This window comes from Ictalurus punctatus, chromosome 2 (genome assembly GCF_001660625.3).
Source record: "Ictalurus punctatus breed USDA103 chromosome 2, Coco_2.0, whole genome shotgun sequence".
In the NCBI taxonomy this organism is placed as follows: domain Eukaryota; kingdom Metazoa; phylum Chordata; class Actinopteri; order Siluriformes; family Ictaluridae; genus Ictalurus; species Ictalurus punctatus.
Window position 1 is genome coordinate 35,803,429 of NC_030417.2, and position 17,315 is coordinate 35,820,743.

Consider the following 17,315-nt stretch of genomic DNA (forward strand, 5'->3'; position numbering starts at 1 on the left):
TGTCTTGTGATACCTCGTTACTTCTGACATACAATTTGGGTATGCTTTGTCTTGTAATGGGCAGAGTGTAAGCAAGCACTCTGGCAAAATTGACTGAATAACTAGGTGAGCTAGCCAGAACATGACTGACATTCAGGTGCCATCCTAACATTACACTTTACCAGAACACTCAATGCCTGTGGTCCCTACGGATTTGTGCCTTTGCCCAAGAGAAAAGCTATTAAGAAAAAGCTTAAATAAACAAAGATGTCTTCAGCCTGGACTGGGACTGTTGGAGTCCTGAACACCTAACTGAAGTTTGTTACACCTTCTAGCTCTTGGTCTGGAGGAATGTTTCTAGCTTGGCACCGACTTGGTGTTTCAAGCAGTTGTTCCCAGTTGAACAGACTTGGAGGAATACTACATGCTATGCTGGAAGTTATTCTATTTCTAAATTCAACTTCCTTGAACTCCCTGCACCTGTGAAAGGTTAAATGGGTAGGGGCTCCCCATCCATAAAATGGATCATAAAAGGCTCTTGGTATTTCTTGCAAGCTTCGAAATGATGCTTGTACTCACAAACACATCTGCTTCAGTTTTTTTTTTTTTCTTCCCTTTTGGTAATCTAACACCTGGAATTTTGCGTTGTGCATATTGTAACTGGAATTATAAGTTGCCTGACTTGAAAGGCCACACTTAAAGCTCCATCCTCCCCGTGACCCTCCTAGGATTTGCGGAAGTTTAACTGGCAGGTCAATGTTGTTTGAGCCTGAAATTATAATTAAATGTAATATGTCCAATATCCATTAGCTGAAGAAGGTAGAGTGATAACTACAAATGTTTTTTTGCAAACTACACAGATTTTAAATGCAGTGATTTGGTCTTTCTCAAGGAATCTCGGTCACAGTGATCAAAGATTTGCTTTCTGGCTGGACAGAGAAAAACTGAAGCCCCTTACAGATATTCATGTTGTAACTGGCATGATCTTGACCATCAGTCACATTATTTAATAGAAGACATGAAAATGTGTGTTTTTTTAAATCACTTCATCTTTACATAGTGTCACATCAGCTTTACATCTGTATATTATGACTTTCTACCATATTGTTTTCCTCAGCATATGTGGATTTATTGAAAAAAAGCTAGTTTTTCTTCCAACCATATACCAAAGTATTTAAGAGCCAACTCTTTCAATGGTTCTATCTAAAGTTGAAAATAGCACAAACATTACCTTAGAATGAGTATGACTAAAAATCATGTCTTTTTGAATTTCAAATCCATTTCAACTGTGACAGTGTTCTATAACATTGAATGCATTCTGTAAGTTCAGTAGAACTTGATTGAAAGATGCTGTAGTATAAGTGATTGTGTTGTCAGCATATAGATATATATTAGTGGAATGATAACTTTTATGACTGTGTAATTTTGGATCACTTGAGTTAGTAGTAACTAGTAGTCAAAAAATAAAACTCAGTTCCATACTAAACCAGGCTAATTGGCTTGACAAAGCTTTTGAACCAATCAGATACCAGGAAGTATAAAATACTAATTGGTGTCATCTGTGAGGCAGCACAAATTCTAACACAACAGGTTTAGAAGAATGTCAAGATAATTTTTGATTTCCATTACATGAAAGTAGATGTTAAACTTCATGCTGATTTTAGGCTGGTGAACTTGGCTCTCGCCAAGATAAGCACCAACTAAGACGTAGCTTCACAGTAAACTAATGTGATCCTTGTGTGTCTCCATCCATCTTCCTTCCTTCCATATAATGTCCTTCTGTCTGGTGTTGATGGCTGAAGTGTAATGCTGGCTCCAGGGATCAGCTTATTTTCACTAGTGCATCAGCACACACAAAGTCTGGATTGGCTAAGTAGGGTACCTTCCATCCTCTGTGTTTCGTCAACTAGTCCACGACACCTCAAGAGGGCTTGACAGTGATTCTGGTGTCCTAGAATCACCCCCCTCCATCCCCCACTCAACTTAGCCCAGCTAATTTACCTGTACCTCACTTTCTTTCTATTGTGCTTGAGCTCCCCAGCCAGAATCTTTCTGTCTCAACCACAGCCAGTTGCTGCTCCTCTCTGCTGCTTCAGATAAATTCTTCACTGTGCGACACAACTCTTGGTCATTGAATCCGACATCTCTAAGGAACCGGGTTGTAGACTGTGCCACAAATCCTCGACATCCCACTTCCACTGGGTAAACCCAGATTCTCCGTGCTTGCTGTTCCACTTCAGAGGCTAGTTGAGAATACCGCAATTTCTTCCTCTCGTATGCCTCAACTACAGCATCTTCCCATGGCACTGTTAACTCTACCAGGTGAACAAGGCATGCTGACCCAGACCACAAGACAATATCTGGTCGAAGGTTTGTGGTGGCAATCTCTGATGGAAAAATAAGCCGTTGATCAACATCTGCCAGCATTTTCCAGTCTCTAGCAGCTTCCAGTTGTCCTGGGCGAGGATTGGTTTTAACACCTTATTCTTGGTGGTTGCTCTCCTGGACAGAGGAATATTGTCTTTTGTATGTACTGTTTTGATGGAACAGGTGGCAACTTATTGGTCATATTATGCTTGTCTTCCAATGCTATGGCCAAACATTGCAGCACCTGGTCATGGTGCCAAGTAAACCGTCATTGGCTAAGAGCCACCTTGCATCCTGTCAAAATGTGCCTAAATTTTGCAGGTGATGAACACAAAGGACATGAGGGATCCTCTCCAACCCAAAGGAAGATAATTAAAAGGGGGTGCCTGAAATACAATATACAATGGAATAGCCAGCTTATACGTGTATAGTTAGAATTCTCAGAATCAATAGCAATGTAATTGAAACAAGTTGGTGGTTTTGTACTGCTGTGTGTTGCTTTTGGATTGGCTGAAGCACAATGGCCAAGGCAGTGGGAAATTCAAGCTACTTCAGGAGCACCACCAGTGCAGTTTGAAAGGCACTTTGATCCTGTTCCTATTTTGAGTTTAATGAGACTGCAGTGTATGTGGCAGTGCAGAAAAATGTGTTTGGTAATGGTAAACCCATCAATATTGCTGCTCTCACCCTGGGAAGCTGTGCTGTCCGCTGAGGATGCTGCTCAGTCTCCCGGTTCAGCTAAAGACATTTTCGCCAAAGTGTCAGGACCGCCAGGGGAGGGGAATGTATTTTGGCGCTCCAGGAGGAGCGCCCTTGGGGGAGGTTCTGCCATGATTTTCTTTTGAGTCAGTGCTGCAGTATTGCAGCGTGCTCGGCAAACCAAAGCGCAAACTTGGTGCGCGAGCCCTTAGCGAACACACGCTTTTCAGTGTTCATGACTGACTTTGTTTACGTTTGACATGTGCTTTTGTTATGGTTATGTTCTATCTCCACCCCTGTTTTGTCATTGCTTGTTTTCCGAATGTCTGTCATTATTGTGTCATCATTGCCTTTTTTGCCATGTCCCAAATTTTGGGAGATATGTTGCAGCCATCGAATTCAAAATTACCTTATTTTTTTCCTTAAAATGGTATATTTACTGAGTTTAAACATTTTAATAGGTTTTCTATATTCTACTGCGAATAACACATGGGTGTGAGATTTGCAAATCATTGCATTCCGTTTTTATTTACACTTCAGTGTGCCAACTTTTTTGGAATTGGGGTTGTACCTCCACACAGAATCTTAAGTGTTAACAGTAAAAACTCGTTTGCAATTGTCCTGAGTAAAAATATTTGGTCCACATATGTATTAAAGACATTTATCAATCATATTGAATTATCATTCTGTCTTTCTTCCTGCCTGCAAAGGAGCTGTATAAAGGTCCATCTTCAAATGCAAATTAGAAAAGTGACATGGAGATGGAACCTCTATAAATTCAAATGGAGGAAAAAAAGGTGAACAGAAAATAAGGCCATATTTGCCCAGTGAGTATTCTGTCATTTATTGCTGAATGGCAAAGTAATAAATACAAATGTCTTTTTCAATTACAGGAAATAAAGAAATAATGAGCCACACTTGACTGTTTACTTTGTGCATTAATCTTTTATTAGAAGTTTCAATAACATCATTTCCCACCTCACGGGAATTACTAGACAAATACACCATGTAGCCCAACCCAAAAGCATGTAGCTCCTAAAAGTCCACTTTAACTGTACCTTCAGTTACAGTGTCTGCTGGTACCTTTCTACTGCTGTTCACTGAGAGTGGCCATGTTGATTTGAGGTCACTCTAAACAGGGAAGGAACTTCCTTGAGAAGTAGCTGAGAAGATGGAGGGGCATTTTTCAGTGGCTTTTACCAGTTGCAGATGGGGAATTACAAGTTGCAACTTTGCCTCAAAGACTGCATAAGGATTTCCAGATGTACATTTTCAGTGTACCTTTGACTGATTGATCTCGTCCCTTCCTCAAGCTGCAGTGGCTGTTGCAACAGCTGTACACCTGGTCATCACCATATGCAGCAGTCCATGCTTTAGTAGTCACAGCTCATCAGCACTATCATTTTAGGGCCATAGGAACATACCTATTGCAAGAAAATGAGCAAGCCTTGTGCTCAGCATCAGGAGGGGCAGACACTGCTGTTGCCTTCAAGGTGCACGTAATGTAGACCTGGCAAGAGAGTCCAAGTTATGGTGACTGTTAAAGGTGCCAGTTACACTGTAGACAGTCATTACTTACTAAGCTACCATTGCCTTGCTGAAACCTGAATGCCTCCATCTGAAACCCCTGCTTAGCTGCACCAGATTGGAGCATGAAGTTGGAACTGGATGCTATAATCTTGGAATCAACCAGGCACCTAGAAGGACTTGCAGTTAGGGTTTTGCTGGCCGGTTTACAAGTGCACAAAGAGCCTCACTCACCCATAATTCTCGATGAAGGAATATCTGGGGATTGTATTTATGTCAGGGACAGCAGTGGCCACACAGCTGTCTACAAGGACACGCAGGGGCACATTGTTGAAGGGAAGTAGCGACACCTTGATATTTATTAGCTTGCCCAGGCAGTACTGGTTGGATGGCATTTCAGATATCCAGTAATCTACAAGAGGAAACTTCATTAGTAGCGCATCATCGTCAAACAAGCAAGCTACAGTTTAACCATGACATAAACCCATCATGAGCCTCAGAGAAAAAAGGTTCCTCAGCAGCTTGGGTAGAATCATGTGATATCCAAGCAGGCATCAGGGTACTGCTGGGAGCATCACAGAATCTGGAAAGCATTTGAAAGAGACCAGATTTAGTAGAGCTGTCTGAGTAAGTGACACACCTTATGTAAAGATGAAGTGATTTAAACAACAAATAAAAATGCGTGTAACAGCAGTATGCCTTCTATTAAATGCTATGTAACTCATGGTTAAGATCATGCCAGTTACATGAATAGCTATAAGGGGCTTCAGTTTTTATCTGTCCACCTGGAAAGCAAATCTTTGAACACTGACAGAGGTTTTTGGAACAAGAGCCATCACAGTACTTAAAATCCATGGAGCTTGCCCAAAACTAATTTGTAGTGATTGCTTGACCTTCACTTAATGGATATCATTACATATTGATCACTTGGGGACTTGGACAACTTTTACCTGCCAATTAAACTTTCCTGCACATCGTAGGAGAGTCAAGTGTGGTCTTTCAAGTCAGACATCTTAGTCCAGTTAAAAGATGCAGAAAAGCAAATCTCAGGTTAGCTAGATTACCCCCCCCCCAAAAAAAATATAAAGTGACTAAAGCAGATGCCTTTAATTATGTGGCTACAAGCATCATTTAGAAGCTTGCAAGAAATACCTGGATCCTTTTAGGATTGGTTTTATGGATTGGGAGCCTCTACCCATTTAAACTTTCACAGGTGCAATGAGTAAGAAAGTTGGCTTTAGAAATAGAATAACTACCAGCATAGCATGTAGTATTCCTTCAAGTCTATTCAACTGGGGACTACTGCTTTAAACACCAAAGTCAGTGCCAAGCTACAGACATTCCACAACACCAAGAGCCTGAAGGTGTAACAGCCTTCCAGTTACATGTTGAGAACTCCAACTGTCCAGGCTGAAAACATCTTGGTGTATTCAAGCCTTTTGTTAATAGCTTTTCTCATGGGTGAAGGCACAAATCTGTAGTGACCACAGACATGGAGTGTTCTGGTAAAGTGGAATGTTAGGATGGCACCTTAATATCAGTCATCTTCTGGCTAGCCCTCTTAGTTATGAGGTCAATTAGTTTTGCTGGAGTCCCTGCTTGCACACTGCCTATTACAAGATAAGTTGCATACCCAGTTGTGTGTCAGAAATAAATAGGCATCACAAGACATTCAAGCTATAAAGGTTTATTTATAAAAACAGTCATTAGACTACCAGACATTTTCCAGAACCACGATTGGGCCAAAGCTCACTTCGCGCTCCAGCTGCAAGCCTGCAAATACAGGTAAAAATGCATGAACAGGTTACAAAGTCAGAACTCCAACAGAATCATAGGTTGTGTAGTGGCAACTCAGGTCAGAGCACAAAGACAAGTTACAAGAACATGGTTCTCCCAAATACCTTGCTCTGATGGGAGATCACGTCCCTTCCTTGAGCCACAGCTGCTGCTGCAACAACTGCATACCTGGTCAACACCATATGCAGCAGTCCATCTAGGAAGAAACAGTATTTTGTTAGTCACAGATCACCTGCACTGTACCAACACAGTCACAGCAACATACCTATTGCCTGAGAAGGAACAAGCCTTGTGCTCAACATCAGCAGGGGCAGATGCTGCTGTTGCCTTCAAGATGCATGCAATATAGAACTGGCAAGAGAGGGAGAACAAGTTATATTCTGACAGTTAAACATGCTCATCACCCCTGACCAAACAGTCATCACCTACCCAGCTACTGTTCACATGCTGAAACTTGAATGCCTCCAGCTGAAACCCCAGCTTAGCTGCTTGAGTTTGGGGCATGAAGTGGGAACTCGACTGTGTAAGCAGTGCATCAAGCAAGCATCTGGAAGGATTTACACAGTTAGGAGTGTTCAGGACAGCTTACAAAGATTACAAATGAAACTCACCCATGGTTCTCAATGAAGGAATATCTGGGGACTGCATTTATATCAGGGACAGCAGTGGCCACACAGCTGTCTACAAAGACACGCAGGGGCACATGGCTGAACTGCACCACCGATGCCTCAATATTTATAAGCTCACCCAGCTGGTAGTTGTAGTTAGAAGGTCTTTCAGATATCCAGTCATCTACAAGGAGAAGCTTCATTAGTAACCCATCCTCAAACAATCAAGCTACACCTCAACCATGACACAAACCCATCATGAGCCTCAAGGAGAAAAGGAGATGTTCCTCAGCAGCTTGAGCAGAAGCATATGGAATCCAAGCAGGCAGGAGAGCACTGCTACTCACATTGTGGAATCTGGAAAGCATTCAAAACAGGACCATCACAGATGAACACATCCTCCCAAGTAAACCCAAACAGATTTCTTGGAACAGAGCAATACCTTGGATAGTGACACTCAACAGAAGCCATAGCACCAGGACTTCTTAAAATGGGAGCACTACTTAAAGGCACTGAAACAATACCAAGGGTGAAGATGTAGACCAGCTCATTTGCAGTCACCTGAATGAAAGATGTAGGTGCAAGTTGAGGTCTGATTGAGCTTAAAGCAATACTAAGGTATTTAGCAAGAGAAGACTTACGGTCAACTTGCTGTTGCAGCCATGCAATGGTGATTCATACACAAGGACTTGAGAAGAAACATCCACCCCTTTGGCAGCACAGCCTCCCAGTGTGAGAGCAGCAATATTGAGGGGTGCACTAGTACCAAACAGGTCTTTTCTCACCTCTACATACACTGCAGTCTCATTGCACCTTGCTGTTACACTCTGGGTAGGAACAGCATTAGACTGTCTCATGAAGTTCACTGGTGCTGGTGGGGTTGGGATTTGTGGTGCTGCTGGAAAACGCCAAGTCAGTTTCTTCACTGGCCTCTGCATTACTTGCTGGTCTTGAGCATCTGAAGGATTTTGAAAGTGCAATCCAAGTGAGGCTACTGCAGGACTTCCACTCTGGGGATCACTTCGTGTCCACTGAGAAGGCAACCCAGCACTCACTTGCAGTGAAGGATGACCTGGCTTGTTAGGTTGAAGCCCACCAGGAACATTCATCAATCCTGGCCATCGGGCTGCTGACAACTCAACTGCCAATAGCAACAGCTGCACACCAAACCCCACTTGGTTAAAACCCATTGTTGTTAACAGACAACTACACGTACACCACTACTTGGAGAGCACCTCCTATTTATGCAGACAGGTATTCAAGCGTTTCTAAACATTCTGATGTTCTTCTGAGCCTGTTGAGTAACTAACTGAACAGATGACAGCAATTAGAATTTTACTCCACCTTGCATTTGATTGGACTTATCACTTAATTTTCTTAATTGTCTAGGTCACATGACCTAGCTGTGTAATTTGCCAAACATAGAACTGAAATGCAATTTTAGTCCTTCATTGAGGACGTGAGGTAAAAAAAAAAAAGAAATATGAAAAACTGAAATGTCTTGTGTTGTCACAGGACATTTATTGTGAGCTGCAAAACAAACGTACCTGCAGGTTAATTAAAGGGGGGATATTGCTGTAGGCTCATGGGTTAGAAAGGAGTAACAGAAAGCAAGGGGGTATTCCTGAAAGCAAGGTTAACTTGGCGTTACATAAACCCTGAACTCTAGGTTGATTAACCCAAACAATGCCTCCTCTGAGTTTTCCGGTTCCAGAACATTTGTGAGGAGTAAGTTCAATCACCCTCTTATTAGTAACTCAGAACACATGTGCATGGTGAACATATACAAGTGCATCTCAAAAAATGTGAAAATCTTGGAAAAGTTACTTTTTTCCTGTAATTTAATTCAAAAAGTCAAGCTTTAATATATTCTAGAGTCATTACACATAAAGTGAAATATTTCATGCCTTTTTTTGTTTGTTTTAATCTTGATGATTATAGCTTACAGCTCAAGGAAATAAAAAATCCAGTATCTCAAAATATTAGAATAAAGAATTTGTAATACAGAAATGGCGACCTGAGAAAAGCTCTACTATGCTAATTAACTCAAAACACCTGCAAAGGTTTCCTAAGCCTTTAATTTTTCAGTCTGGTTCAGTACACACAACCACAATCAATTTTCAGATGAAAGTAAATTTTACATTTCATTTGGAAATCAAGGTCCCAGAGTCTGGAGGAAGAGTGGAGAGGAACAGAATCCAAATTGCTTGAAGTCCAATGTGAAGTTTCCACAGTCAGTGATGGTTTGGGGTGCCTTTTTGAGATCTTGAGGAAACAGTGTCGCACGAAGCAGTGTCCCTCGAGTTGACGATACTGTTTATACATTTTTATACTTTAAAAATATAATTTTTTACTTTTATAATGTGTACATATAAACACAATCGTAGCATTGCACTAGCAGTAAGCTTTCATTGGATCGACGTCCTCGTCGCCTCATCTAAAGGTAAGGTGCACACACATGTTTTTCGGGTGCTCGTGTTCTTGATGTCACTGTGCAGGTACCCGTGATCCTGAAGAAAGACGAGAGCATCAGAGCTGTTGTGCTCCACATGGGGGTGAATGACATCAGGGTGCAGCAGATGGAAATCCTGAAGAGGGACTTCAGCAGCTTGATGATACGGTACAAAGCAGATCGCCCATGATGATCGTTGTGTCTGGACCTCTCCCCACATACAGACGTGGACTTCAAAGGTCCAGGTTCAATCTCTTCACCTTAAATGAGTGGTTAATATCATGGTGTAATGAACAGAATCTGCTCTTTGTTAATAATTGGAATCTGCTCTGGGAGCTTCCTAGGTTGTTCCGTGCTGATGGCCTGCACCCCAGCAGACTTGGTGCGGAACTCCTGTCAAACAACATCTAGAAGATGCTGCACACCATGTGACTACCAAGTACAGCCCAAATATCAACAACATTGATCATAATCAATGGTCAAATAATAATTCAGTATTTGTAGTCCATCCTATCGAGACTGTGTCTGTTCCCCCAGCTAAACAAATACGTAGAAATTTTAAGAAAGTTTGTTTTAGTAACCTAATTATCTTAAAATGAGATCATACTGAATGCACAGCCAGCACCTTTGATCTGAATTTAGGACTGTTAAACATTAGATCTTTGCATCTAAGGCACTTATTGTTAATGAAACCATCAGTGATCAGGAATTTAATATCATGTGTTTAACGGAAACTTGGATTAAACCAAACAAGTACATAGCACTAAATGAAGCCAGTTCTCCTGGATACAGTTATATACATCAGCTTTGTCTAACTGGTAGAGGAGGAGGTGTTGCACTCATCTATAGTCATAATCTAGGTGTCACACAAAAACCTAGTCATAAATTCAACTCTCTTGAAGTTCTTTATACCAGTATAATATAGGTAGCCACAAAAATAAGTCAGACAAGATGCATTCACTAAACCCAACAAAACAAAAATGTAGAGAGGCTTCAAAAGAAACTGCAGTGCAAAGCACAATCTATGATCAATACAATATGCTATCTATTGTATAAGGGCAGACCTGACACATAAAAAAATAATGCAGTTTCTGTAAATCCATCTGATGTTAGTGTTTTTATGACATTGTGCTATGATTGACTAAATGTTCCTGTTGGAAGAGAACATCTGTTAGTGTTTTGGTAGACATAGTTTATTGTGTTAGTGTATTATTGTATTTTGAAAATGAGTGGTGGAGTTTAGTTTACAGTGTGTGATTTTGAGCATGAAGTTAAGTGTTTTGCCAATTGTGTGCTGTAGGTGTGTTGGTGCGTTCAGAGGTCAGAAAAATTGATAAAAGTATTGAAAAAATTGTCATAGCTATCGTAAAAAACTGTAAAAATCTGTATCCTGTGTTTATATGTTTCTGTAAAGCTGCTTTGAGACAATGTCCATTGTTAAATAAAATCTAATTGTTATTGAACTGAATGTCATCTGCTGGTGTTGGTCCACTGTGTTTTCTCGAGTTGAGAGTCGATGTAGCGTCTACCAGGAGATTTTAGAGAGCTTCACGTAATCTTCATAGAGAAAATTTTTTTCCCGACATCCAATGTAACGGACTCACACTGGAAGATGGGTTGGAATACATGTTGCAGAAGCGTTTAATTGATCAGCCCAAAACACAAGGCTCAACTGTAATCAAAAAACAGGCAGGGATCAGTAATGGTTAAACAGTCCAACAGGCAAACAAGAGAGAAGGGTAATCCAAAATGTAAATACAAAAACACAGGCAAAAGGTCATAACAGGAGGCAATACTTGAATCAATTCAACAAATGCTTGGTAGACCAGGTAAACTGGCAATACTACACAAAAAGTTTAATGAAGCACATGGCTTATGAACCTACACACAGGAAGTGGCTATGGAAGGAGTGGAGTGGAGTCAATATTCAGGAGAGGGCTCCCTCTGGTGGTGGAATGAGTGGGTCTCTGATTGTGGTCTTACACCCACACAGCACACAGCACACAGGTCACAAGGTTTGTGAAAACAACAAAAGAGAAATACTGCATGCTTTATCTGGCCTTGTCCAAGAGATGCAACAGAAGATCAGACCTGTTTGGTAAAGCTGTTTTGTGGCCAGGTCTTTCCACCCTGATGAATTCAAATAACTGCAATTCCTGAAAATGTATCCGGAAATTTTTGTGTTCTTTTGAGACTGATGTCAAGTTTCTTTACTTGTTGTGCAGCTGTCAATAAAGATCACCTTCACTGGGTTGACATATTCAAAGTGACATTGGTTGAAGCATCAAAATAGACTATGAATTCTCACTTCCTTTTCTTTTTTTTTTTCTTTTTCTTTCTTCCACTTTTTATTTGGCTGACTTGATGCCATGGTGTGGACAGGACTTTGGGGTTTATCAGCAAACAGGTGGCGACAGAATGGAAGGACAGATTTAAGGGCATAAAGGCAGAGGCAACTGTGGTGAGGAAAAACCTTGGGAACTAGACTTAAAATGGTGTCTATCTTCATCACCTAGAAATCCTAGCATTTTAGAGACTCCATGGTCTCATTTCTATGGATTTTGTAATGCACCTACCTGCCTGCTACATCAGTTTCTCTGGTGATTGTGCTTCGGTTTTGCTTCAAGGTATTCTGGACTTTATTGAACACCACTGTTCACCTCTCCTCAAACCAATAGCTGAAACAACAAGCTTGAAGAACACCAGCTTAGTCTTCCAGGTAATCATATGTTGAGTCACATGTTTCAAACTCTCTCTTACATCTTTGACTTCTCCATTGTCTCTTCATGTATTACTGCCACTCTATTGCAGGTGTCCCGCCCATGTGCTCCAGAGGCTTCTGGGAGTCTACCAATCAGGTTAGGGTAATGAATAACTGGTGGACTGGGTACGCTAAGACCAGAGGAATGTTCATGGATCCCACTTCTGTCTGGTCACAGTAGAAGCTTTTGCAGTGCATATAGACAGATTAGACAGATACAGTACTGTGCAAAAGTTTTTGGCACCCTGTTTTTTTTCTTTTTTGTACAAACTTTGTTATAGATTTTTATTTTATGACTCCTACATTATCGAGTCAGTACAAAAACATTTTAGATTTCCAAGCATTAGTTTTCCAGCACAAAATTAAATGTTACAGAAAAATGTTTTTATTTCAGTAACGAAAGCAGCATATTAAGTGGTAAGAGACACTTCTCAGATAAAAAACATAATGAACTCTGCTGGATTTTGCTGAAAAAATAAGAAGCAAGTGCGACACTCAAAATCTCCAGAAGAACCGTATCTGGTTCTGCAAGATGCTCAGTAAAACTTTCAGCTTAAGACTTTTGCACAGTATTGTATGCAAAACAGAAGGCCTTAAAATATCACAGTATGCCAGTGTGTTTATTTGTCTGTGGACTGAACACAGTATTTGGATTTGCTGTCTTTTTTTTTTTATATAAACTCTATTTATGTGTTTATGTTTATGTAGTTATGTCTATTTAAATGTTGCTTAGAGATTTCACAGTGCTGCTCAGGTTTACTCTCAGAAGCAAATACACAGGATTTGAAAGACGAAGTGAGAGAACCAAGATAGACGTTAAACTCTCACTCCTTCTTCGAAGCGCCTTGCATAGAATTCATCACTTCAGCCTAAATCTGCTCCAGCGGCACTCTGCATTGGCTGACATGACCTCTGACCCCAGCATCCTTATAAATTTGGATATTGCTATCTACTAGCTGTTAATCATTATCCATTATACTACAGTGGTGTTGAACGCTTAATTTTGATTGGTCAGTAAGTGTTTAAGTGTAATTTTCTCTAAAGGTACCCGTGACAGTAGAGCAACCTGGTTAATATTAATGTGAAAATTCTTACAGATTATTGTTTCTATAGTAGCATGTGACCATAGTAACAGGGACGTTTTTGATGGGCGCACTGCATGAACAAAATTTTCTAAAAAGGTGTTTAATCATTGATGTGGTGAAGTTTTCTGTGAGGACATGTTTATGTAACATTTATGAAAGGAGTCTCTGGTGTCAGCTCTTTGTAACAGACAGAGGTAAAGCTTTAACTTTAGGTTTTCTGATATGGTAAAGTCTTTTGCAGTGATGTTTGTTGGCAAATGAGACGTTTCAGCTGTACTCATGTTCGACGTATGGGACTCGAAGAGGTGAAGTTGTGATGGAGTCAAATGATGGTTCAAATCTGCTGTCATTTTGAAAAAATGTCAAGCTCCTCCAAATATTGTGCAGTTCACTTGATTTTGTGTTAATTTCTGCAATCACAAAATGGTGGCTCAACAGTTAAGGCTCTGGGTTACTGAGCTGAAGATTATGGGTTCAAGCCTCAGCACCACCAAGCTGATGTTGGTCCTTGAGCAAGGCCCTTAACCCTATCTGTTCCAGGTGTGCTGTATCATGGCTGACCTAACAAGCTGGGATGTGCGAAGATAGAATTTCACTGTGCTGTACAATAATGCTTAAGTGACAAATGAAAGTGTATTCTTAGCTATTTATCAGATCACTTATATAAAGGTTCTGTCTGAGTGACAAGAAAGTTTTGAGTTCAATTCACAGGACCACTGGGCAAAACATTTAACCCTCAACAAAACACTGTGCCTCAGAATTAATTGTGTGTGTATATATATATATATATATATATATATATATATATATATATATATATATATATATATATATATATATATATTTGCATTAAGGTTCTGCCAGATATATGGCTGTAACTTTGTGGCCTCCAGCATCATGACTGGAAAGAAAAGTATCAAAGAACTTCTCTATCAAACATCTTACACTTACAGCACTCTTATGGAGGCAACTCACTAAATGCAGTTCCACATTAAAGAAAGAAATAAGAAAACAAGACACGCATTGAAAGTTTTGGCAAGAGCTTTTATAATTTTTTATTCATTTTCATAAGCTTTTCTTTTTAAATGTACTTTTTTCTTTTATTTTTTGGACCGTTTCACGTGTTTCCCCCCCCCTATTTGTAATGAAGACCTTTTATCAGGTAGGTAAGCATTCACCTTTAAACATTCATACCTTCAACAGGATAATGTTTTAAGTCTCAGTTTTTCTCAAACGCTGTTAAATTATTACAGTTTATTAACTTTTTTCTTTACATGTTTCAAAAATATAAAAGGTAAATAATAAACATTCCATTGAAATATAATTTATACAGTTCTGTTATGGTTTTTTTTTTTTTTTTCCTTTTTAAAAATGATTTTTTTTTTTTATACATATTATGAGATTAAAACTGTATCCAGCATCAGTCTTAATAGCATAAACCGTTCACTATTTTAATAACGGTCTTTCTCTCTCTGTTCTTTCTTTCTCTCTCAGAGCGTGTGAAGGGGTTGAATGGATGACGTGGAGAAAACATCAGAAGCACCAAATTCAATGGCACAAATATTTCAGATGTATACGAATTGTTAGTTTTGAAAAAAATTGGCTTCAAAAATCCTGGAAGTGTGCAAACGAAAATGAAATGCATTGTTTAAAATGAATTAACGCAAAAGCAATGTCTAATACAGATAAAGATACATGAATAACAGTATTAATTAATGCAGTTTTGATGATAATCAGACTTAACTACTCATGAAAAGACAATAAGTAATATATGTATGTGTATTTTTTTCCCCTTTCCCAGCCAAATCTGAGTGAGAGAACAACCAAGAAGCCAGGAGAAAAAGACAGTTACCTCATTCTGGCCATTCGCAAATAAGTTGAGACTTCCGTTTTTTGTTGTTGTTTTTTTTAAATCCCATGCATGCAGTATAATTCAATCTCAAACAATATGATAGAAAAACACAAGAACAACGGATGCAAAAGAGCTTCTTTCTCAAAAATAGAGAAGGACGAGGAGCAGAGGAGAGAAGATGAGGAGGAATGCATACAGGAAAGAGAGAAAGACTTTTTTTCTTGCTCTAGTCCTCTCTGATATGTTACATATTAAGGTTTTGAGGAAATGTATGCACATGGTGAGCTGAGTAGTGTGTGTCTGAGAGAGAGAGAGAGAGAGAGAGAGAGAGAGAGGGGAGTTGGGGTGCTGGGGATCGTCGGGGGTGTAGTTTCACTCTGTTTCTCAATCGAATACCGACACACATGAACACACTTGCTTGCAAAGCTCCCTCTTGTCGACATCCCTAAAACCCATGTTGTGGAAAATATATTCAGGATTGTTGAACACGATGAAAAGGGATCGTTGAAATTAAGACATTAAGGATGAATCAAAATTATTGCTTTAACTGAATGGCATGAACAGAAAATAGCTTTTCCTGACACACAACTACATTCTGTGGACCTTCAGTAAGGAGCGCTGGCTAACTTCCTGCTTCACAGATCATTTTGCAGAGGCGGAGCACGAATAAACGTGAAAATAGCTCAATGGCACCATATATTTCAACCTGCTATCCTTTAGGAAAGATGCAGCGATGGCCTCTGGTGTTTGTGTTTTTTTATGTTCTTATTTTTTTACATAGCCCTTTTAGCAGCTTGACATGCACTCTCCTCCAGCTCCTGGTACTGTGGTTCATCTGCTTCTCATACAACTGTCAGCTAACTGGCCTGAGAACGATGCCAACCCTGTTTAGGTAGTTAGTTGACTCATTTTGCATCCTGGCTCAGTTTTCAACAAAAATTGTAGTGACTCAGACAAGAACAAAACTAAAATCAGATTCGCAAGATTGCTCAACAATAATTTGGAGGGGGGAAAAAAAGAATAAACACAGAGGGTTTTGTTTAATGTGCAATATATTCTCTCTCTCTCTCTCTCTCTCTCTCTCTCTCTCTCTCGCTCTCTCTCTCTCTCTCTATATATATATATATATATATATATATATATATATATATATATTCACTGTATATCTGTATATCAGATTATAGAAAGTGACGAAGAGAAATTGTTAAATACATCATCAGGCCAGTTCGAAGTCTCACCATCTCACCTTCCTGGAGTCCAAAATATCATTCGCTGTAGATTGTGTAATTTAAAAAATTACCAAAGGAGGCATGTTACATGAACATCGACCCAACGACCCATCGACCCAACATGTCCTACTAAACTGTACTCGATGAAGAAGAAGCAGCATCCGTTATTCTACGTCTCGTCATTTCCGCTTACACCTACAAGTTGCTAAGGAAGACCTGAAAAGCACCATATTCAGATTTCAGATTTATCCATCAGGGTGTGTTACGAAATTGAAATGTAGAGCTGTGCACTGAAGTTCTTCATATTAAACGAATCACAGAATGAATGCATAAATAAATAGAGCAGCACTTAACTACATAACTATATAACTATATAAATGGCGCCTGTAAGGTCAGAATTTGTGGCCACACTTTGGCATTTAAAGCACTTAAGTGTTGGGAATGAACAGAAAATGGAGTGACAGTAGAAGGGAAAAAAAAATCATGGTATTGCTCTTACACATCAGCGGTTGCTACCGTCGTCTTTATTACTATATTACTGTGTGAAAACGATTATGAGATTAGATGGAAAAGCAACACATGGTACCATACAAGATAAAAGAGAGTCAATGGAAATACTCTTCTGCTCTCAGTGGGTTTTTCTTTAGAAAAACTGCTTCACTAGTGTGGCTACAATCGTAGGGCTACCTGAATAAAAAGGACAAATATATATATATATATATATATATATATATATATATATATATATATATATATATATATATATATATATAAATGAACTCAGAAAGCCATCTTTTCTTCTTCACCTCAACTTATATACACAGTACTGTGGCAAAGTCTAGGTCACCTGAGAAAATTATGTTTAAAGCAACTGTTTATTGTTTGAAATGGCACAAGATATTGTATTTTTTTGTCATTCTTTGGTCATTTTTTAAATCTTTGATTAAAAGTGTGTCTAA

General features: G+C 39.5%; 1 protein-coding gene and 1 long non-coding RNA gene across 2 annotated transcripts; one reads left to right on the forward strand and one right to left on the reverse strand.

Annotated features, from left to right (window-relative positions):
* Window positions 1-6,243: 6,243 nt before the first annotated feature.
* Window positions 6,244-8,311, reverse strand: LOC108259421 (zona pellucida sperm-binding protein 3-like). The gene is made up of 8 exons (XM_017458940.2): window positions 7,619-8,311; window positions 7,420-7,538; window positions 7,231-7,334; window positions 6,981-7,161; window positions 6,799-6,916; window positions 6,635-6,720; window positions 6,474-6,565; window positions 6,244-6,345 (listed from the first exon to the last, which is right to left on the reverse strand). The coding sequence occupies exons 1-8, from the start codon at window positions 8,165-8,167 to the stop codon at window positions 6,284-6,286; spliced, it is 1,311 nt and encodes a 436-aa protein (XP_017314429.1). The 5' UTR covers window positions 8,168-8,311; the 3' UTR covers window positions 6,244-6,283.
* Window positions 8,312-11,689: 3,378 nt separating this feature from the next.
* On the forward strand, window positions 11,690-14,944 carry LOC128629239 (uncharacterized). The gene is made up of 3 exons (XR_008393581.1): window positions 11,690-12,148; window positions 12,241-12,287; window positions 14,770-14,944. It is a non-coding gene; the product is annotated as an uncharacterized LOC128629239 (long non-coding RNA).
* The last annotated feature ends 2,371 nt before the right edge of the window (window positions 14,945-17,315 follow it).